Source organism: Mus caroli, unplaced genomic scaffold (genome assembly GCF_978045245.1).
Source record: "Mus caroli unplaced genomic scaffold, Mus_caroli_1 scaffold_18, whole genome shotgun sequence".
Lineage (NCBI taxonomy): Eukaryota > Metazoa > Chordata > Mammalia > Rodentia > Muridae > Mus > Mus caroli.
In genome coordinates, this window is record NW_028227273.1 from 7,773,878 (window position 1) to 7,796,241 (window position 22,364).

At 41.4% G+C, this 22,364-nt stretch overlaps 2 protein-coding genes across 4 annotated transcripts in view; one reads left to right on the forward strand and one right to left on the reverse strand.

The window, feature by feature from the left end:
- Nucleotides 1-15,993, forward strand: part of Pigf (phosphatidylinositol glycan anchor biosynthesis class F) — a 31,634-nt gene extending 15,641 nt beyond the window's left edge. The window contains exons 5-6 of one of the 2 annotated variants that reach the window (XM_085833097.1): nucleotides 4,170-4,282; nucleotides 15,682-15,993. In XM_085833097.1, coding sequence (XP_085689223.1) covers nucleotides 4,170-4,282; nucleotides 15,682-15,767 — 199 coding nt within the window. In that variant the 3' untranslated portion in view covers nucleotides 15,768-15,993. The remainder of the gene's footprint in view (nucleotides 1-4,169; nucleotides 4,283-15,681) is intronic. The other variant, XM_021149069.3, reaches the window with a different exon arrangement.
- Nucleotides 13,186-22,364, reverse strand: part of Rhoq (ras homolog family member Q) — a 37,009-nt gene continuing 27,830 nt past the window's right edge. Inside the window, exons 5-8 of one of the 2 annotated variants that reach the window (XM_085833098.1) lie at nucleotides 19,169-19,241; nucleotides 18,550-18,714; nucleotides 18,175-18,270; nucleotides 13,186-16,344 (exon numbers count right to left, since the gene is read on the reverse strand). In XM_085833098.1, the coding sequence (XP_085689224.1) occupies nucleotides 16,189-16,344; nucleotides 18,175-18,270; nucleotides 18,550-18,714; nucleotides 19,169-19,241 (490 nt within the window). In that variant the 3' untranslated portion in view covers nucleotides 13,186-16,188. The remainder of the gene's footprint in view (nucleotides 16,345-18,174; nucleotides 18,271-18,549; nucleotides 18,715-19,168; nucleotides 19,242-22,364) is intronic. The other variant, XM_021149070.3, reaches the window with a different exon arrangement.

A 22,364-nucleotide genomic window follows, 5' to 3' on the forward strand; every position in this document is an offset into this window, starting at 1 on the left:
CATGTGCTTACTGTTAATTTCATTCAAGTGGTTGGCACATTGATATATAGAAGGCACTCAAAGGGCCTTATTACAGTTGATGGTTGACATAAGGAATTTCAGTGAAGTCAAATAATATGGACAGGTACTTAGGCCTTTGTCATTAAGAGTGTTCTATAACATTTTCTTTAGTTACCTTAAAAGTTTATTCAGAGAATAATAGGCTATTTAGTCTGTTCTCAGCCCTATGATTTATGTGCAAATATTCTATAATTAGGACATCGTTAGCAGCAATCACACACTTTTGTTATGGAAACCTGTGAAATGAGAACAAGCCAGTGTTGGTCCTGTAAGAATTAGTTAATAGGAATTTGCCTGTTTCAGTTTCTTTCTCAATTCTTTGTTACAAAAGAATGAATGCATGTTATATATATACTTTTTACTCTAAGTAGTAAAATGTGTAGATTTTGTAGTAAAAGTATGTAATATTAAATATAGTTCATGTTAAAAACCCAAATGATTAAACAGAAGATTAGAGAGCCTAGTAACACTATTGAAGGGGCAATTATTACAGCTTATGTACTCTAATTTTGTTTCTTCATAGAATACGCAACTTTGAAGCAAAATTATAATTTTGTGCTGTAATTTACTTTATTCCCCTGATGCCGTGGACACTGTTGTCTATGCACATGTGTATGGTGTGCCACTTTTTGCCTAGCACATTTGCACAGCACAATTATCTAGCTTTAAATGAAATGAGACCTCAGGCTGTGTTGTTTCGACCATGAAGGTGTGTGGTTATGCTGTAGTATAGACAGCGAGTGCTTCTGGATACAGATAGGACGTGGCTGTGCCTCTTAGGGATTCTTCTGGTCCTGTCCTTGTTGGAGGCGGCAGAAGACAATAGCTTCCTTCCCTTGTGCTTCCTACCCTGATTACTGAGAAGGAGACTAGGTCACTGTGGTCAAATTAGTCTAATCATCATATCATTAATATTCTGCGGTTAATTTACTATTGCATGTTGTTATCACATTTTCACAGTTGTAAGTAAGGTGATATTTGTTTTAGCAAACTTGAGCAAGGGGCTTTTTGTTTGTTTGTTTTTAACAACTGTAAGTAATGTGAGATGCATCTTTGTTTCAGCAAAATTTAAGCAAGAGTTTCTATAAACTAAATTCTTGAAATAGAACTCCGGGATCAAAGGCAGCTGATTGACACTGTCCAACTAAGATCTAATACCAATATTCTAATACCGCTCCATAGATTTTTCTCACCAACACAACAGCCGTTCTCTGACTCATTGTCAGGTCTCCTTGCTTTTTATGAATCTACAGGGCTGCTTTCTACTGGGCCTCTGCCAAGGGCACAGACGGTACCATAATAGCTTCATCTGGTTTCTGAAGGATGCATAAACCCCGGCCAGGATTTTTTTTATAGTTTGAATCCTGGATCCACCATTTACTACATTTCAGCTGAGTATTACTATTGAGTCACAGAGAGCATCTACCTTGTTCTTCTCCATTCTTTCCCTCTGACTTAGAATTTAAAAAAAAAAAAAAGGCTTAAAATAACATCCAAGGTTGAAAATACAGATTTATAATAGGAAGAAAATAGAGCCAGTTAAGATGGGAAGCAGCACCAGAGCGAGTTTACTTGTCGTGTCTGAGCAAACAGTAGCCGAGACAGCTTGCCCATGGGAAGAGTGAGCGAGAGAAACAGAAGTGGTGCAGCAGCCAGGAAGGGAAGGTGGGACTGCAGCAGAGCAAGAGGCACATGCACAGGCAGATGAGTAATGTGATGTGGGAGAAAACAGCCCTGCTCAAACCAGGCAAATCTCACACAGTCTACCAGAAAACATGTTATTATGCAGATTAATTTAATAAAAAGAGCAAAGATGAAAACATCAGCCACAATGAAGAAGACCAGATTGCAGAATCAATGACATAAATTCAGAACCTAAACCACATGTATAAAACATACATTAGACATGTCCAGAAGCAGCTGAGTCATGCACACATTTAATCCCAGTACTTAGGAGGCAGAAGCAGGCAGAACTCTTGAGTTCAAGGCCAGCCTTGTCTACATAGTGAGTTCTAGAACATACAGGGCTAGGCAGAAAGACCCTGCCTCAAAAACAGAACAAAACAACAAAAGAAATATCAAGAAGTATAAAGCAAGTTAGAAAATCAAATTTTAGCATGAAGGAAAGGTTTGAGCTAATCAGAATGAATAAGGGATACAAAAGGAGTCAGGGAGGATAAAGTCCTTGGAGAACATGAGAGGTACAGAGGAGACAGAGGACAGTCATTAACGTGCTCCTGTGGTGCAAGGAAAGTTTAAAGAGAGTTCTGACTGAAAGAGTTATTTACCTTCTAAGTGGCTCATGCCAAGAAGATAGTAGAGTGAATGAGGGATACAGAGGCGAGGACACTGTAAGAGTAACATGAGGGGAAGCATAGAAGAAGGGGAGTGGAGAAAATGTAATTCCCCTAACAGCCTCACTGTTTCAGCTGCCCTATGTCGGAGCTGTCCGTCTTCTCAGGGGCTCCCTTTCCCACAAACTTCCCAAAGGCACGGTCTTATCCAACAGTTATAAGTACAGAGAGAAATAAAATCTTGAAATATAATACATGAAACATTTTTTTCTATAGGGTATAGAAATTAGAGGAGGAGACTTCATTCTGATTTTAAAGCTATATAAGTTATTTTTAGTAAATATGTTTTCTTAAAAATACAAGCTACAGAATTTTTATAGTTTTATAGATCTTTCTTTCTTTCTTTTTAAAGTTTATTGTATGTAGGATCACAAACACTCATGGATATGCCAAACAGTCAAAATTGAAGTCAACCTCTTGAATATTTGTACTTTTTATTTTAATAAGCAGAGGTCAGTTACAAATGTGCTAGAATAATGAAAAGACTGTGAAAGGAATTGTTTCTTGCCACCAATGGCTCTGATCACTTTGTTAGCTTGATTAAAATCCTTCAGTGGTTGTTATAGCGTGACTTTAATGCAGTCTTAACCATAAGTCTACTGCATTGAGATACCATTTCACACTGGCTAGAATGACTATAATCCACAGGTAATTAGCAAGATGTAGGAAAAATGGACGCTTCACACATGACTTGAGAAAATCAAATGTTTTGGCTACTTTAGGAAACTATTCCTCAAATGATTAAACAGCAGGTGACCTAGCTATTTCTTTCTAGGTATAATCCCAAGAGAGATGAGAACACATGTCCCTACAGTGATGTGTACATAAATTTTCCTAGCAGCATTATATCTAACCCCAAAGGGCAGTACAGCTCAGATGCACATCCACTGTTGCCTGGAGGAGTAAAATCTGCAGTATCTATCCAAGGATGTGTGACCCACTGGTGCGACTGGAGTGTCGGCACATGCCACACCGTAGAGGAATCTTGGAAAGAGTATTCTAAGGGAAAGAAATCAGTAAGAGCATTCGTGTCACAGGTGCCCACTTACATGAAATACTCAGAGCAGGCAAATCCAGAGACCTAAAATAACTCGGTTGCTTAGGGTGATGGGAAAGAGAAATGGAGACTTATTGCCAATAGGTGAATACTTTCTTTTTATAATGATTATAGTATTCTAAACATGATGCATTTAAGCCTTAATAGGGAAAATACATACATACACACATTTCATATATGCAGTTATGCATAAGATAAAATTATGTGCATTCTGGAAAGGCGTATAACTTGAAATGGCAGTTAGCTGTGGGGAAAGGACTCAGGAGCTGTGATAAGAGGATATGTTTGTTGTTACCTCGCTGTTTTGTATTGTTTGCCTTTCACATTGCACATGCAGAACCTTCCCAGTGGAATGACATTTGCATCTTCAAGGTTCTGTCATTTTTTAAAAAGATTTATTTATTATTATATATAAGTACACTGTAGCTGTCTTCAGGTGTGCCAGAAGAGGGCATCAGGTCTCATTATGGGTGGTTGTGAGCCACCATGTGGTTGCTCATGCTGAACACAGGACCTTCAGAAGAGCAGTCAATGCTCTTACCCGCTGAGCCATCTCACCAACCCGGTTCTGTCATTTTGAGCTGATTATGTTAAATGGATGAAAAATATATGTGTAGCATCAATTTGTTCAAGTGCTTGTGTGATTTCTAGCTATTAACGACATAATTTGCCAATGGCGTATGTGTTGTGTCTTGCAGAGTTACATCTATTTGGGAGAACAGTCTTCAGATCACGACAGTTTCTAGTTTCATAGGAGCGTGGCTTGGAGCATTTCCTATTCCACTGGATTGGGAAAGACCGTGGCAGGTTGGTTTCAAAGACTTTAACAAAATGTGTGTTGGCCCAGCAGTAGGAAAGCCGGTGAAGAAAGCTGGGTGTGATGCAAGGCATTCATTGTTGACAAGATGAGGGAAGGCAGAGCAGTCTAGGCGACAGCTCACTGGACCTGACCCAGTGCCATAGGCGCCCATGTTGGCTGCCATCCACTATCCAGCTGCTTCTTCTGTATGCAAACGTGAATGCTTCTTTTTAAAACTCTGTGTGTGTGTGTGTGTGTGTGTGCGCGTGCGTGCATGTGTGCGTGTGCTGGAGATTACGTAGCTAGGCTGTTTGGCCGTCATATCTCTGGGGTCCTCCTGTCTTCACCTTCTCGCACTGAGATTACAAATGTGTGTCACCATAGCTTTTCACATGGCTGCTGGTGATCTTGCAGAGCAGTCACACCCTGGCCTCTGTTCTTAAACTTAGCTTATTTTGCCAATACATGCAGAAATGCTTCTCCTCTTCCTCTTCCTCCTGTCCTCCTCCTCCTTCTCCTTCTTAAGTTATTACACTTCTAATCTTAGATTGTATATTCTTATCTAGGTTGATGGCCACATTGAATACTTATCTTGAAGTATATTAAAAAGCATATTGCGAAGTAATTTTTTAAAAAAGCTTTGCCACGTCTTTATTTATTTGATGTGTGCATGTCTGTGGGTGCATGCATGCTAGAGTGCGAGAGTGGACATCAGAATAGGTTCTTGCCTTCCACCAAGTGTGTTCTATAACCCAGAGAGCAGGTTCTTGGGTTTAGCAGCAGGTGCCTTTACCCACTGGGCTGTCCTGCCAGCTCCCAGCATAATTTTAAAAATAAAGGCAAGTGATTTGAGAGGAAGCCTGACAGTACACTACCACTGAGCCATACCCCCACCTTTGGTGTTTTGACGCAAGAGCTCATGGCTTAGCTCACAACCTTGAGCTTGTTCTGTCATCCAGACCGGCCTGAAACTTAGGCCCCTTACTCTAACTGCTTTGCCATTGGTAGGGTTACACTCATGTGTCATCACCCAGCATCATTATCTCAGGTTTTAAAATATGGTTGTTTTGAGACAGGATCTTAGGTAGCCCAGGCTAGCCTTGAAAGGCCTTGAACTCCTGATCCCCATACTTTTTGCTCCCTAGTTTTGGAAATTATAGATATGTGTTAGCATGTTGTAGTATTTTCTGTTGTTGTGTAAACCACTGACCAGAAGCAGCGTGGGGAGGATGGGAGGCTTTCTGTGGCTCCCACTCCAGGCTGGGGTCCATCAGTGAGGAGGTCAGTGAGGAACTCCAGGCATGGCCTTGCAGGAATACTCCTTGATGTCTTGCTTGTTTCTAGACTTAAGCTTAACTAGCTTATGGGATGGTGCTACCCACGGTGGGCGGGTCCTCCTGCATTGGTTAACAATCAAGGTAGCCCCCACTGACATGTCCATAGGCCAGTCTAAACGGAGAAAGCCCTCAGTTTAGTTTTGCTTTTCTTCTCAGATGACTCTATGCCGTGTCAGGTTGACAATTAAGACTAGCCAGGGCACTCCATACTTTGTCAACTTGACACAGAAGCACATCACTGCAATACCATAACCTTTCCTTTTTTTTTTTTGTTTTGTTTTGTTTTGGTTTTGGTTTTTTTGAGACAGGGTTTCTCTGTATAGTCCTGGCTGTCCTGGAACTCACTTTGTAGACCAGGTTGGCCTGGAACTCAGAAATCCGCCTGCCTCTGCCTCCCAAGTGCTAGGATTAAAGGCTTGCGCCACCACGCCCAGCTAACCTTTCCTTTTTTTTTTTGTCCCCAAAATCCTGTTTCATTCATTTCTAATTGTTTTAGACTGTGCTTCTTTATAGTTATTTTATGATGTAGTAAATTTCACTATTGATCATTTCCTTACTGCCAGTATTTTACTATAATGCACTAATAAACATACTTGAATCTACAGCATCATGAATTTTTCCTGACAGTTTCTCCTAAAAAGAACAATGCTATTAAAAATGAATGTACTTTTTTTTTCCAATGTGAAAAGAATGTTTTTCTTGTCTCAAAGAGAAGATATATTTGCCTTTTAAATTTAAGCTGTGTTTGTTAATAATTATTATAGAAAGTTACAATTAGCCCTTTTTTTCATCTACTGGGAAAACACCATCATTTCTATTCTGATGGTAACTTTTGCAGCCCATTCTCCATCCATGCTGTTCATCATGTACATGTTTTTAATGCGTTGTCCTTTGAACTTTATATTATGGTGTTATTGTGTATTAGTGGAGAATTACATAATTGGAACATTAATTTTCTTAATACCATTTTTAATGAATGGGCATTTAGGTTGTTTTCAGTTCTCACAGGTAGAGCATCAATTTTAAGCATCCTACTTAATCATATACCCACGCTTGCTGAAATCGTAAATTCCTAGGTAACAGATGGGTGGGACTGAATCTTTGATGCGTAGCTCACTGACAGGACCCGAGTTTTCAGGTGAGCCGAGTGCCTGGTTTTAGGTGCATTTCTGTGCCTCACTTAGACGCTGTCTCTCCCACAGGGCTGCGCTTCCCTTTGGCTCTCAGTCAGTCTGCTGTCTGCCCTTTCTGACTGTCATGTGCAGGTCTGGGAAGGTGGGGGACTGTGGTGGTTCTCATGTCCTTGTGGAGGCTTTAGTGCATGAAGCAAGTCCGACCCCCACTTGGTGATCTAGCCGGCATCTCGCTTCATTCGACTGAAGAGCCAGCACTTAAGTTATTGAAAAGGGCACAGGAATTGTTTCCGACTACTAGACTCATGGCTTTCAGTTAGTATGAAATGAGCTTTAGTGAGTTGATAAAATGTCAGTGTGTATACACATTGCCACTTTTATTGTATAGAAGTCTGATCTTACATGTTTAGAACGTTCCTGCGAGATTACAAAAGTAGAAACAAGTGTGGAAAGCAGATGTGCTGACTAAAAGCATGTGTTTTAAGTTTGCTTAGAAGACATTAATTACAGTTCAGTTTTCCATTTTTAGATTATATAGGCTTTTACTACTAATTTTTCTCCTTCAGTATTTACTTAGAATAAAGAGTGAACTAGATTTAAATTAACATCTGATTTTTAAAACACTGTAGCCTTCCCTTGACCTATGACATTGGGAGAAGGCGTGTCTTTGACGAAAGCTCACTCTGTAGCCCAGGCTTGCTTAGAATTCTGTATGTAACCAAGGCTGGTCTCAAACACTTGATCCTGCTTTCAGCAAATCCCATGTCCTGGGATTGCAGGCATGGGCCATCATGCCTGGCAGAACTGACTTTATCTTTGAAAGTGTGCATAAGCATGGGTGCTACTGCACATGTAGAAGTCCACTGACAGGCCTCAGTACCACTGCATACACCAGGCTAGCCTGCTCTCCTAGCTTCCAGGGATCTCCTGTCTGCGCGCCCATGGCCTAGGCTGGGCAACTGTGTGCAGCTTTCTGTGAGTTCTGGGGATCAGATGTATTTTAGCACACTTCTGTGACAAGCCTCTTACCCACTGAGCTCCTCAATTAGGGACTTTAAAGAGACTTTCTAATAAGCTAATTGGAAATTATTACAGGTGTTAAAATATTTAAAAGATTTCATTTAGCTAGAATACACTGGCTGTTTAACTTTATTATTTTGGGGAGGGGATATTTTAAGTTAAAGGTTGGCTTATTCACTAAGATCCTTTTAAAGTCTATTGTGTACTGCTTGGGGAAAGAATAAAGTTGGCATTCCTCAGATTTATTCAGTTTCTTACCAGCCGCTTTTTGGTTGTTTTCACTTTTCACTTTTAGCAAACAAGGTTTTGTTGGGCTACTGTTGTTTGCCAATACTTAAAACTGTACAGAACAAGACCTCACTGTGGTTAGTAATACTGACAGGATCTGCCAGAAAGGTGGTGAATCAGATAGGGATAAGCATTTCATAAAGTGGAGGCTTTGCTAGAGCAGAACTTCGTGAGGAGATGGCCCTGTGCAAACTCTCCTGTCACAGACAGCATGTGCTAAAAAGAGAGCTTTTAGTTCTTTGTCCCCTGCAGCCTGATGCACATTTGATATGTTTAAGCAAGCATCTCCGAGTTATGTTTTTCATATTTTAGAGAAACAGGAACATCTGGTTTCTTTAAAAATACACATGCATGAACACATAGAACCAAAACCTGTCTCATGTTTTAATGGTGTTTTCTCTACTCTGAACTCCAATTTGATTTTGTGTGGTGTTCCCGTGTCCAGGCATCAACTGTGTTCCATAATGACAAATCTCAAGTATATATTTAATTTTCAGATGGATTCTTCTTCAAGTGACAAAGATGGGCCACTGAAAGTTAATGTCAATGAAAACTTATTTTCAACTTACCTGAGTGTTGAGTGATTTTAGTAGTTAGTGGTAGATGCTGAAAGGTCTGTGTGCATGACGAGAGACCTCTCTGTGAAGAAGGCAGGAAAGGTGGCCACAGAAGGTAGGAGGCCCCCTCCCACCCCGCTGTGTTCTGTGACCTGCTCCGCTGACAGTACATTGAGCACACACAAGTGCAAGCGTCATTGTTTTTACTGAGTTCTTGTTGCTCTCTGTCTTGGTGCGTCTGCTGGCCCTTACATGACTTCCTTTCCTTTTGTTCCTTTTGTGTTTTGTTAAACCAGTTTACTGAGTTACTTGACTTTCCTATCGTGTTCAATTCTGTCTCACATTTCAGATACTAATAGAACATAGCACCATTTGTAGGTCTCTGTGTACCAGGTCTGGATCTGGTACTATGCCAGAGGTAATGTAATCAGGACTATAGAGCAAGCTAGATCTTATTCCTGTTATTACCGACCACAACGGCAAAGTGTGGGACAGAGGGAGGAAACACACTGTGTGCAGTCACTTGATAGCAAGAGGAAGATCTGGGGTTCAGACCAGAGCTCCACTTGCACGGAGGAGACTGCAAGAAACTCTGTGCTTGTTTCTTTATTTAAAGCCAGAGCTTTTGTTCTCTTCAGAATAGCTTAAGTATTAAATTGTGTTCCTTTCCCACATTGTTTCTTCTAAATGTCATGATCACTCTGGTGATGTCTGTATTTTTAGACCAAAATCTTAATAAATTTGTAGGAACATCTTTAAAGCTAATTTATAGTGTCTTTGTCTGAAAAAATGAATGTTTTTTCTTCCCTGTGTATGCACCCATGTATGTAGCATGTGGCCATAGGAAGATAACAGGTATACACTATCATTTTCTGACTTATTCTACTATTTGTTTGTTTGTTTGTTTGTAGATATCTGTGCACAGCTCTCTGTGTGTGCCCATGGAGACCAAAAGTGGTATTGGGTACCTTAGCTGGAGTTGCGTTGTGTGTGAGCCTCCAGATGTGGGTGCCATCAGAGTAAATAGGAGAAATGAATGAACTTGCAGAGGAGGAATTATTCTCTTTTCTGATACAAAGGAAGGTTAGCCCAGGCTAGCCAGTCCTATGTCTCTCATAGGCTACTTCTGAGTGGTTTGTTCATTGTGTTGATTTTCATCTGCATGACTGTTAGAACCTATCTGACAAAGCTGGTGCCTTCAGGTGGTCACTCACATTTCCTTTCAATTTGGTCTTGAATGCTTTGCTAGGTACTCCTAGTGTGGATGCTGCGGTCTGGGTACTCCTAGTGTAGATGCTGCGGTCTGGGTACTCCTAGTGTAGATGCCGCGGTCTGGGTACTCCTAGTGTGGATGCTGCGGTCTGGGTACTCCTAGTGTAGATGCCGCGGTCTGGGTACTCCTAGTGTGGATGCTGCGGTCTGGGTACTCCTAGTGTAGATGCCGCGGTCCAGTACCGGAACACACACGAGTGAAGACCATCTGCTCTCTGGCTCTGGTTTGCTGATTGTGAATGGACACTGACCTGCATTTACCCTGACCTCTCTCCAGCAAAGAACTCATAGTTAGAAACCTGTTAGTCGTAGAGCAGTGAATCCGTGGTCAGGACTCCTGTCAAAGTCAGTAAATTCTTCTGAGCATACGCATGCACACACAAGTTAGCCTGGCCAGGAAAGTCTCTCAGGAAAGTCCTGCCACAGTCCTGTCTGCAGAATTAGCTGACATGAGCACATCTTTAATCCAGACCATCTTCTGTTAAATACTAGTTTTTCCCAATCTTGAAACCTGTAAATTGTACATTATCATGTAGTTTAATATTGTATAATCCCTTTGGTAAGGGAAATACCCATTTACCTAAGACCACACAAGTCTTCGTTCAGTCAGACCTGTGACCTGTTTTACCCTCTACTCTGGCATTTTGCAGTAAGTAACCAATTCAGTTATAATCCTATGACTTCTAGTTTCAAATTGTGCAAGAATTTGTTGCATCTGTGATTTTTAAAAATGAATGCTTCATAAATACTGATTTTTCTATTCTGGTAAAACTGGAGACAAGGAATCATAGATTTTTTTTTACACTTATATTTATTATTGCCGTGTGTGTGTGTGAGTGTGAGTGCCTGCAGGTAACAGGGTTTGTAACAAACTAAGCACAGAATGGCTACATGGCTTGCCAGAGACAACATGCTTGGTACCCACAAAGCCAAGATTCAAATCCAGTCTGCCAAATACGGAAACCAGTGATCTCCATCAGTGTTCCGCATTAGGAAAGCGCATTGGAGAGCTGTTAAACCCTGTGTGGCTCTGCCGAACATTTCCTTTCCCAAGACAAAAGGAAGTCTCTTCCTAAAGCCCAAGGGGACACATTCTTTTGTATTGTTGCATTCTTAAAAATTCTCTTTTGCTAAAGTACTTATTTTACGTGTTTTGTCTGCATGCATGTCTATGTATAACATGTATGCAGCATGTCCACAGAGGACAGAAAGGGGTGCTGGATCAGGCCTGAAGTTCCAGATGGTCGTGAGCCACCATGTGGGTGCTGGGAATCATCCTCAGGTCCTCTGGAAGAGCAGCAGTGCTCTTCACTGTGACCCATCTGCCCTGGGCCATACTGTTCTTTCAAACAGTTCACAGCTTATATATCTAAAAGTGCTTTTTGCCTTATGAAGCTATTTTATTTCTTTAAAAAACTACTACACATTTCATTTGCCCAAATTCTATGCCAGGTAATATAAATTCTTTATTAATTTTTATTACTTTGAGAAAACTGGCCTTTCTTGGTTCAAGTGATAAATAAATCCACAGTCACTTGATTTATAGGAAGGACCATAAATGGTGCCCTAAAAGCAAGGCTTTTTTTTTTTTTTTTTTTCTTTTTTCTTTTTCAGGATGGGGAGGGAGAGTTGGGGATTGAGTTGGATTTTTATTTTCCTTTTCGGTGTCTTGTTTTTGAAATAGTCTCTTGCCCTGTAGCCCAGGCTGGCCTCAGACTCATGGTGAGCCTCCTTCGTTGGTTACCCTGCCAGCCTCTGGAGTACAAGGTCACAGGAGTGCAGCAGAGTAGGTTCTGTGAGAGAAAGTCTTGTTTTGCAGCCGTGCCAACTGATTTCATCTGTGAGGAGGGCACCTCAGTTGAGGAAATGCCTCTATTGGATCACCCTGAAGACAGACTTGGAGGGCATTTCCTTAATTAGTAATCAGTGTGGGAGAGTCCAGCCCATTGTGGGTGGTGCCACCCTGGGCTGGTGGTCCCTAATTCTATAAGAAAGTAGGCTGAGCAAGCCAAGAGAAGCAAGCACCCCTCCATGCCTTTGCATTAGCTCCTGCCTCCAGGTTCCTCCCATTTGAGTTCTTGTCCAAACTGCCCTACAGTGATGTGGAAGCTTGAGCCAAAAAAAAGAAGCCGTTTCTTTGGTCCCCAAGTTGCTTTTGAATTCTGTGTGTCATTGCAGCATAGTAAGCCTAGAACCACATCATGGTTGGCTTCAATTTACCCATCCTTCTCCTGATTGCTGGCATGGGAGGCAAATGCATTATGCATAACTAGGATGCTGGCTTCTCACCTGATGGAGCCACTCATCTTTTAAAATAGGGTTTTCCTTTGGTCCCCTTACTAATTTTATCTACTTGCATTGCATTGTTATATTGTTATGTAACATGAGCTGTTTCTTTCATTGAGTCATTTTTAAGAAACATTTGAAACTAAAGAAACTAGATAAAATGATGTCACTTTGGTGGCAAACCCTTGTGAATGGCTTTCTTAATATGAATGTTTTTGTTTTCAATTTCCTGTTTTCCTTACATAAAACAATAATTATATGTAGCTATTTCAGCTTATCATAATTTGGAGAAATATTTGTATCTCTGCAACTGAACTAGCTAATAGATACTACAGATTTTAATGTGGCATAAAGAAAATAAAAATACTATCTGTGAAACAAGGAAATTTTTGAGTGGAAAACTTAAGGTCTCATTAAAATATAATTAAACGAGGCTGACTGGCTAAGTCAGGCAGACTTCTGTGCTGTGGTGTGGCTTAAACATCTTACAACAGTCAGAAAAGAGAACTGGCAACAGTTAAGGACTTGTGCATTGCATGGCAGGAGACACAGCAGCACCCAGCAGGCTTTACACACAAAGCCTGGGGCATCACTAGGGAATTATTTGAAAAGTTAAAACATTTTATTTTGCTGATAACAGGGATTTCTGAGTTTTATATAACAGTGAATTGCTGAGTGGTCCAAGCCTTACCTCCTAATAGGAGGAAAACAGTGGAAAAAGAATTTGCTTCACTTCGTCCACGTTCTTTGGAAGTGAAGTATGGCAAGTGTCTAAAGAATGTGTGCAAATGTGTGTGTGTGTGTGTTGAGAACAGTGAACCATACCGAAGTCAGAGTGATTCAAACAGAACTTGGTACCCCAAGTCAGACTGCGGCTGGGACCCATAAGGATCGTTATTTCTCCCACACCCTGACTGACAGAGCTTTTTAGGGGGTGCAAGAGCTCACACATTGCCAGGGGTGAGCAGTCGCACCGCAGAGGAAAGGGGAATAAATAAAAACTCCTGAGGTAAGAAGTTCAGTGCTTTACATAAAACAGTAAACTACGCATCTCATTTTATTATGACCCCATACGTCAGGAGGGGATGCTGTTGAAGTAACAATCATTTAAAAACAACAACCAACAAACCAGCATTTAATTTGGTATTTAAAACCAATAATTAAAAATCAAACGGAAGCAATGTCTAAAGTGACTAAGATAATTTATAACAAATAGCATGAACTCAGGCTGTACGTATTGTAATATGATAAATCATCACGCGTAAGCTACAGTGTACCTGTAAGGACAGAGTAAGGGCATACAGTAGCAAAGTAAGTGCTATTAGATTTCAAGATTTCCCTAAAAATTTTAAAGGGCTTTAGAACAAATTTCCTATGCAAACACTAACCAATTATAACTTTCTGTATGTTCTTTCACACATGACCTTATTTGAAGCAGTGTGCTCACTAACACAGTTCATGTTAATAAAATATTTTTGAAAAGTATCTTCTTTCCCAGATATTTCACTAGTTTGAAAGAGTTATTTCAGAGACTAGTCTGAATTTCTTCTGCAACCTAAGCCATTAATGAAGATATGCGTCTGAAAATAAGGCAGTGTCTCTATAATCTGCTCATGAATAGAAAACAAATCTTTGGTTTTCTGGTTAAAGTGGCAGAGAAGATTTTGCAAAAAGAAATACTAAATAACAAACACAAAGAACTCTTAACAAGCAATGGGAAACTCCAAACCCCATCCAGGTAAGTAGAATAGCTAAGGCACCTCGGGCTCGGGTGATGCAGCCGTCTGCTAGAGTTCACGTGGTCTGTGTACAAGGCCTTACCATCTGGAGAAGGAGGCGTCCAGCCATGACTGCTGTCAGTCGGAAGAGAGTGCTCAGAGCTCATGAATGACTGGGGCACGAGGTTGTCCCCATGATCAAACACGAGGAGACTGAGGTGACACCAGTGCACGTTCAGATTCTGAATCCGTTTCTCTTGGAGCAGGAAAGTCCTTGACTTAAACTCATTGCCAACACCAAGTGTCAAGGGTTTCACAGATGTAGATTTGAAGAAAAAAACAAGCCATCAAATCTCCACAGGCAACTTGGAAACGAATAATACTTTACTGTCTTGATTCCTTCAGATCATAGGTTTGACAACTTAGCTCATATGTTAACTATACAGTTTCTTCCAATTCTATCTAAAAACAGACCAAAACTAAATGGGAAAATTACAGAAGTCCCATTTGAGCATACATAAGGCCATGAGATACTTAATGTGAACTACCACTGCCTGAAGATATACTGTGCCCACTTCCAAGAGAACACTCTTGTCCAGTAGACTGTCCACTACCAAGTGGGGAGCGTGGTGCTTATATTTTAAAAACTCCTACAAAGCTCACATGCAAGACAGTACATCTAGATTTGTGACTGGTATGAACATTTAAGGCTGTCATTTTCAAGTATAAATGTTTAGTGTTCCATTACCCAATCTGTGCAATAGACAAAGCTTAAGCACAAACCATGGAAGATAACAGAAGCTTGCTAAAGACAAGTCGTAGTTTAAGCAACTGCAAATTTGAACCTAAAGAAGGCTGGTAACAATGTATGGGTTAGAATATGCTTCCCTCAACTGCAGGAGGTGGTTCACATGGAAGCTTTGCCTACACTACTGTCTGTTGCATGGCATTTAGAATAAGGCAGATCCATAGCAGACCGAAGAAGAAAGCCAAATGAGGTACCAGCCAGTTAGTAAGATGGTTTGCCTCCAGTACACTTGGATGGCCTATTCCCCAGAGAAGGGTTAGAAATGGCTGCAGTACACCAAATAAGCTTTACAGAGGAGCATGAAGGTTCCTTTCCAAGATTTTCCACACATACCCTGTCTATGGCATTACAAAGAAAAGTCACCATTAATTATTTCTGGTGTAGTGAAATGTAGCATGGCTGGAGGAACAGTCTTGGGAAGCCAGCAGTGCTTGCCTCACACTAGGTGTGTGCATAAGCTGTGGGTTGTACCTTCTGCTGTGGATATGCTATCTGCAGCTCCAAGCCGACATCAGTTTTACTATGAAGCAGAGACCCACAAATCCCACAGGACATGCTTAGATTCCAGGTCTTCCCTCTGACACCACCGAGAGTTTCTAAGGTTTGGTCAGCCTGTACACTTACTTCATTTGATGTATACAGCCAATGTGGGAATTAGAAAAATGGCCAACTAATTCCGAGAGCTAAACTGAGTTCAGGATTATGGCAAACTATGACCCAATTTTTAAATGTTACTTTAGCATGTATTTCATGCAATTTGGATAACATCAAACTAAAATCTACAGTCGCCAGAAGCCTTGTTACAGTTTAATGCACATTAACTAAAATGTGTACATTTTTAGTGTTCATGATCAATGCAGTTATGATCTATTAAACTTGGCATTCTTTAAGAAAGCACATTAAGCTCCACTATAGAAATGTTTGTGTTACACTTCACTTGTGCTCAAGGATAATAAAGCATCGGTTGGTTTAGATCTCAATTCTTTCCTCAGGTGTGGCCCATCTCCTGTACGCTCGGAGCGACCTTTGGCTACGTGGCTGGCCTGGTTATCTCGCCACTCTGGATCTACTGGAATAGAAAGCAGCTTACATACAAGAACAATTAAGAGGAGAAAGGAGAGAAGTTATTTCTCTGTGCAGATTCCATAAGGGCTGTGCAGAAGTTACATGGTCCAAGCCGGGCAGTCCATTTACAGCACTGTTGTTTTCTAAATGTCATTTCAACATGATGTGATTGTAGCTTTTTAACTATGAAACCCCTGAGAGATTGTACCTTCTAGTTGAAATAAAGTATTTATAGTAGATTGTGGCTTCAGATGCTGTTCGCTGCCGCTTAGACCTTTCTGAAACATTCTCAATGAATTCTGTAGAATGCTGAGGACAGGTTCCCTCCCTCCTCAAGTTAAACTGCTTCGCCTTAAGAGGTCAGGATACCGCTGTAGCATTTCAAATGCTTTCTGGGAGAAATGGACAGTTTCCTTGGCCACTAAAGATGTTTCTCACGTAATCAAACAACAGTTTATACATCTTGATCCTATTCTTTTTTTTACTGTGTGTTTCTTTGGAGTTAAAATGGCTATGATAGCCTCATCAAACACAGTCTTCAAACCCTTCTGGGTTAAAGCTGAACACTCCACATAGCAGCATGCACCTATCTGGGAAGGAGGGAAAAAAGCCACAGTTACATCAAGGTTTTCTACAACTCAGTAACAACACGTGAAAAAGGAAGTTATAAAGTATAGCTATATAAAAAGAACCTTATTGTGCATCTTCACGATTCCCAGAGGGAGACAGTTGTTAAAATACTAGGGTGTGGCCTTCTGGATTTCTTTATGGAAAACTCATTCATCAAATATTAGATAATCGATATATGTTAAGCAACTGCTTAGGTCCTGGGGACATGCCAAGGTGTCCTACTGTGTGGCCAGAAAAGGTATACTGAGTAGACACAGGTGACTGCTGGGACAAAGAGCAGAGGGAAACGGGAGGAGGGTGAAGGCTGAACAGTGAGGGATCCTGCCTGAGGAGTTCAAACCCGAGACTGATGTGGGAGATGCTTGCCATATCTAAGATTCAGTTAAAAAGCCAAGGGTAGGCAAGAACACTGTCTTCCCTGTGTAGACCTTAGCCATTTCCTTGACTGGTTAACTGTCAGGGTAGCTGGGCTGCTCCATCTCTTTATCTCCCTGGCTTCTTCAGTCTACACATTCCCTTCTGGCACACTGTGCTCACTCCTTTACGGTCTCCTAAGAGCACAGTAGGGTCTTAATGTGTTCTACTGGGTTGTTAGACCTGCCAAGTAAGAAAACACAATTTCTTTTGTTTGCTGGCTTGCTTTTTGAGACAGTTTCCCCTATGTAGCCCTGGCTGTCCTCAAACTTCCTCTATAGACCAGCTAGCCTTGAACTCACAGAGCTCCACCTTCCTCTGCCCCCTGAGTGCTGAAATTAAAGGCCTATGCCCCTATGACTAGCTAGAACACACAGTTTCTATTTTTTCTCCTTGGAGTTTCCTCAGACATGGTGACTTCAGATGAATGTTCTTAGCCCTTTTCCACTAGGGTCTATGCCATCTTCTGATTAAATCATTTTATGGTTACTGCCCTACAGAGCAATCTGATTTCTAATATCCAGTGTAATAGCACGTATTTATGTACTCAGACAACCTGCATTTATAACTTTTGCTTTTATGCATTTAGAAATTACTCCTTTCTCCAAGATTATAAAATCAACACGAGGAATTCCTGGAGTTGGTGAAATCATTTCTCTTTCCTTTGGGAAATGCTGTCCTCCAGAAAGTTCTCTTGCTTCTTCCTATCTCCTCATAACACATTTTAAAAGACCTTATTAGATTGCATTTACACAAAAATCCTACTAAAGCCAAAACAGGAAAAATAAAAAAAAAAAAAAGAATTAGAGGAATTCAGTAATCTTATAGTCATATGAAGTGGAAAAGAATCTAGCTTTGGGGTAAGGAAGAATGTAAATTTAATTAAAAGGTATTATATGTATCTGTAAATATTTTGTAGAAAACTACCCATAATTTTCTCTATAACCATAGATTTAAATTGTCACCTAATGTCACTTCAACTGCACCTGCAGGCGTGTAAGCTGAAAGCAGAGCCTAATTTGGCACAGTACAAATGTTTAAATAATTAAGAAGGGTGTGAAGTCTCCGCCTCTGCTTCGGTACCTCCTACAGGTGCCTTTACAGTCATAGTTGTCAGCCTAGCACAGGTGGACAAACATTCAAGCTGGAAGCTCAGCTCTGCCATTTTTTACTGAAAAGTCTCTGGCTCCTGTTACTTAAAGGGTCCCATTCTTTCTCGTCTACGGCCAGGGAAACAGACCTTTCTCGTGTCAGTGCAGAGCTGATGGGGATCTGAGAGAGAGAGACACTCAATAGGACTGGGTCCTGAGGCACAGCCGTGCTCTAGCCTAGCCCTCATCTTCACATCTGTGTAAAGCCCAGCAGGGATTCATTACCTCTTTTGCTAGTTTCTGTCCTTGTTCCACACAGACAGGTTTTTCTTTCATGTCATTCAGTCTTGCTAAAGTTTTGGGGTCATCTCGGAGATCAATCTAATTAAGAAAGATCAATAATGTCCTATAATATGTATTTTAAAAGAAACCAATGCATATAGTCTCATTTAATCTTCACATATTAAAAAATACACAAAATAAGACTTTAAAGATACAAGTACAATTTGGGGGAATTATTTTAATGTAGAAATATGAGAGGAATTGCCAATTTGAAACTTACTTAACACATCACTTGCTAGTCACAGGGTCTTGTTTGAGAGCAATCCCTCCTGGCTAACTATAGACCTTCTTAAATGAGTAAAGTCAAAGCACACACACCTGAGTTCCTATTAACAAGAAGGGGACGTTGGGAGCGTATTCCTTTAGCTCTGGTACCCACTCTTCCTTTACATTCTGAAACGAGGCTGGGTTTACCACGGAGAAGCATATGAGGAAGACGTCCGTCATGGGGTAAGATAAAGGCCTCAGACGATCATAGTCTTCCTGTGGGGGAGGGGAGGGAAAGTCATTATTTATACTTACCCGACTACAGATTAATAGCGATAACTACGTTAGATTACAAGGGCAAAAGAACAACCAGGATTGTATCTCTCTGTGAAGTAAGGTGATTCCACGTGGCTTTGGTTTTCTTCCTTTTTTTTTCAATAATAATTTTAAAAAATAGTACAATTAACAAATCAAATAAAAATGAAGAAAACAGAGGGGTGTGGTGCACACTGCTGTAGCTCCAGCATTCTGGAGGCGAAGGGAGATGAGGAATTCTAGTCAGCCTGGGCTACACAGTGAGATCCCATATCGAAACATACAAAGAAGCAAAGAAGCATATACACACATGGGGGTGGGAGGCGATACACTGTGACTCCTGTAGCTCTCACTGACAAGTCTGCACAGAACCGAGGCGGGCTCTACACTTAAGTATTCTAATATAACAACACACACTGAAATGTGTCACAAGTATTACAGTAGTACAGGCCTTGACCAACATGGTCTCATGGACTTCATCCTTAAAACTGGATGACTCGCATACAGACACGGAAGGAAAAGAACCTGTAAGGACGGACAGCCATAGTAAAGATGCTAGGCTTGAAACTGGGGGCTGGAGTGCGGGGCAGTGCCAGGGTTTGTTGGTGGTAGTGGTGATTTGGGTTTTGTTTTTTGTTTTTGGGTTTGTTTGTTTGTTTGGGTTTTTTTTTTTTCATGTATACTCCCAGAACTGCAAACATTCTTATAGCTACACATGTGATCAAACGATGCCTTCTGCTCTGTGACTACCTTGTGTGGTCTGCCTTAGCAAACTTTCCATACCCACCAAAATATGCTAGACTGTTGTATGGGTTAAACAGCTGCTTCATGACTCTCTTCCTGATAGGTGCTTTAGTCGCTGCCACAAAAAGCAGCGACTGACTCATTTTGCATGGACTATTTTACGTGACACAATACATTCTAGCAAGAGAATGGAGTCAGGGGTTCGTTTCTGCCATGGCTGGAGGCGTCTGGTTTCATGGAAACTGGTTTTGGTGTAGACCACCTTCTTAAATGACCCACTTCACTACTAGAACAATATAAACATGGAGCTATGAGAGTAATTTCAAAGATCCATTTAGTTTCTGCCTCATTATTTTCCTACTGAAGTACATTCCTTTCAGGCCACCTGACACTTTTCTCGCTGGAATTTTCAGTTCCAGCAACTCTCATTTTACTTGCGAGTGATCAGTTCCAAACTCCCTGTGATATCAAAATCAGCAGACGCTCCAAGCCCCTTCTTTAAAATGGCGCTGTTACTTATATGTAACCTATACACCCTTGTGTACATCTTAAATTGCTGATACATTGCTTATAGTACCTAATAAAACACAAAGAGTTGTCTTATTATATTTCTTAGTGTCCTGGCTAGTTTTAAGCCAGCTTCACCAAGCTAGGGTCACTGGATGGGAGGGAGCCTCAATTGAGAAAATGCCTAAAATGGTGCCGTTGGACATTTTCTTAATTAGTGACTGATGGGACCATCCCTGGGCTGGTGGTCCTGGGTTCTATAAGAAAGGCTGAGCAAGCCATGAGGATCAAGCCAGCAAGCAGCATCCCTCCATAGCCTCTGCATCAGCTCCTGCCTCCAGATCCCGGCCCTGCTTGAAATCCTGTCCTGGCTTGCTTCAGTGATGAGCAGCAATAGTGAAATGTGAGCTTTGCTCCCCAACATGCATTTTGGTCACAGTGTTTCACTGCAGCACTAGAAACTCTTAAGTAAGACACTTGGGAAATAAGAGCAGAATAAAGATCTGCACATGCTATGTATATTTCCACTAAATATTTTCAATCCAGAGTTGGTTGAAATTTCATAGTTGGTTATGAAATCTGTAGACAGAACGAAGGGCAGAGTGTGTAAAGTGGAACTTGTTATACAGTGTGGATATCACTCTCTGTCTCGTCGATTTAGTCTTTCCAATGACAATGTACTCTAGGCAGCTTTATTCATGTTGCTGGCTCATCAATGGGCAGTAACTCTATAGCCAGGACAATAGGAAAATGCCATCCCCCACCTCCATGATCTTTATGTTTCTCCTTCCTTCCTTCTTTCTTTTCTTTTTTTTTTTCCATGTGCATGGGTGTTTTGCCTGTATATACCTCATGCCCACCAAGCCAGGGGAGGTGTCAGATGCCCTGGGACTGTAGTTACACATAGCTTTGAGCCAGCATGTGGGTGCTCTACAAGATCCACTATTGCTTTTAACTGCCAAGCCATCTCTCCAGGCCGAGCCTTTACGTTCAGTGTGGAAGTTGCTACTTGCATTTAACTACCTCTGTGCCCTGGGTTTAGAAGTCAGACCATAGGCAGTAGTGTGGCTAAGTGCCCAATGTGTTGCTCTTGTAATGTCCTCCTTTAACTCCTTCTCCTACTCTGGTCACTTTCGGAAAGTAGTGAGGGACTGCTAGGGAAGGGTAAGAGACCCAGGGAGAAAGACAAGAGGACAAGAGATGACAGTTGGGAGGGTGGATACAACCAAAATATAAATAACTGTAAACATGTATGGAAATGTCACAACAAAACATGATTTTCAAGTATAATGTGTGGGGGCTGGTGAGCTGGCTCAGGGGTTAAAAGCACTTGTTGTTCTTGCAGAGGACCCAGGTTCCATTCTCAGTCCCCACACAGCAGCTCCAAGCCATCTGCAACTCCAGTCCCAAGGGATGGGCCACTCTCTTCTGACCTCTGAGGGTACTAGGTACACACGCGGTACACAAACATACATGCAGGCAAAAATCCCTACACATAAAATAAATCTAAAACAAATTCCACAAACCTGTTCTGGAAGAGCAGCTGGAGGGTTAAGTAGTGTGCACTGAGTCTACACTCAGCAGCTTCGTGAGAGCAGCCAGCACAGAGGAAGATAGGAAGGAAGCCCACACCTCACCACCCCATCCTGCCACGCCAGGCTTCTGGGCAAACCTGCACTTCGCATGGTCTGGAGGGTGAGATGTTCTCATTAAAAATCACCCTTCACCAGCATTTAGATTTCCAATTCTCACAGACAAAAAACCTCTGGGGATTATCCCCCAAGATGGCAAGGTGTAAATAAGGGGTGAACTGAAGTGCCCAGCACCCACCTAGAGCATGGCAGGACTCCCACCAGCTCTAACAGACCTCCCCAACTCCCCAGCAATCCTCCAATGATCCCCAAAGCCCCGTGTCCCTGGCTTTATCTCCCAGCAGCGATGGAGAAGTTTCTTTACTGAGAAATAAATATTCCTACACTCTCATCAGAACTCCGACAGCAGAGTCTCAAGGGCAAATGCTTTCCTGACGGACAGGAGAACAGTTTGTCATCACGGAATTAACTGGGCACTTTGGAACGCAACCCGCTTAAGACAATTGGAAACATGAAAGAAAGAAATGTAGTTTTTAAGAATGCCAAGTTGTATGTTCAGCATCCTTAATCATCAGGGAAATGCAAATCAAAACAACCCTGAGATTCCACCTCACACCAGTCAGAATGGCTAAGATCAAAAATTCAGGTGACAGCAGATGCTGGCGAGGATGTGGAAAAAGAGGAACACTCCTCCATTGTTGGTGGGATTGCAAGCTTGTACAACCACTCTGGAAATCAGTCTGGCGGTTCCTCAGAAAATTGGACATG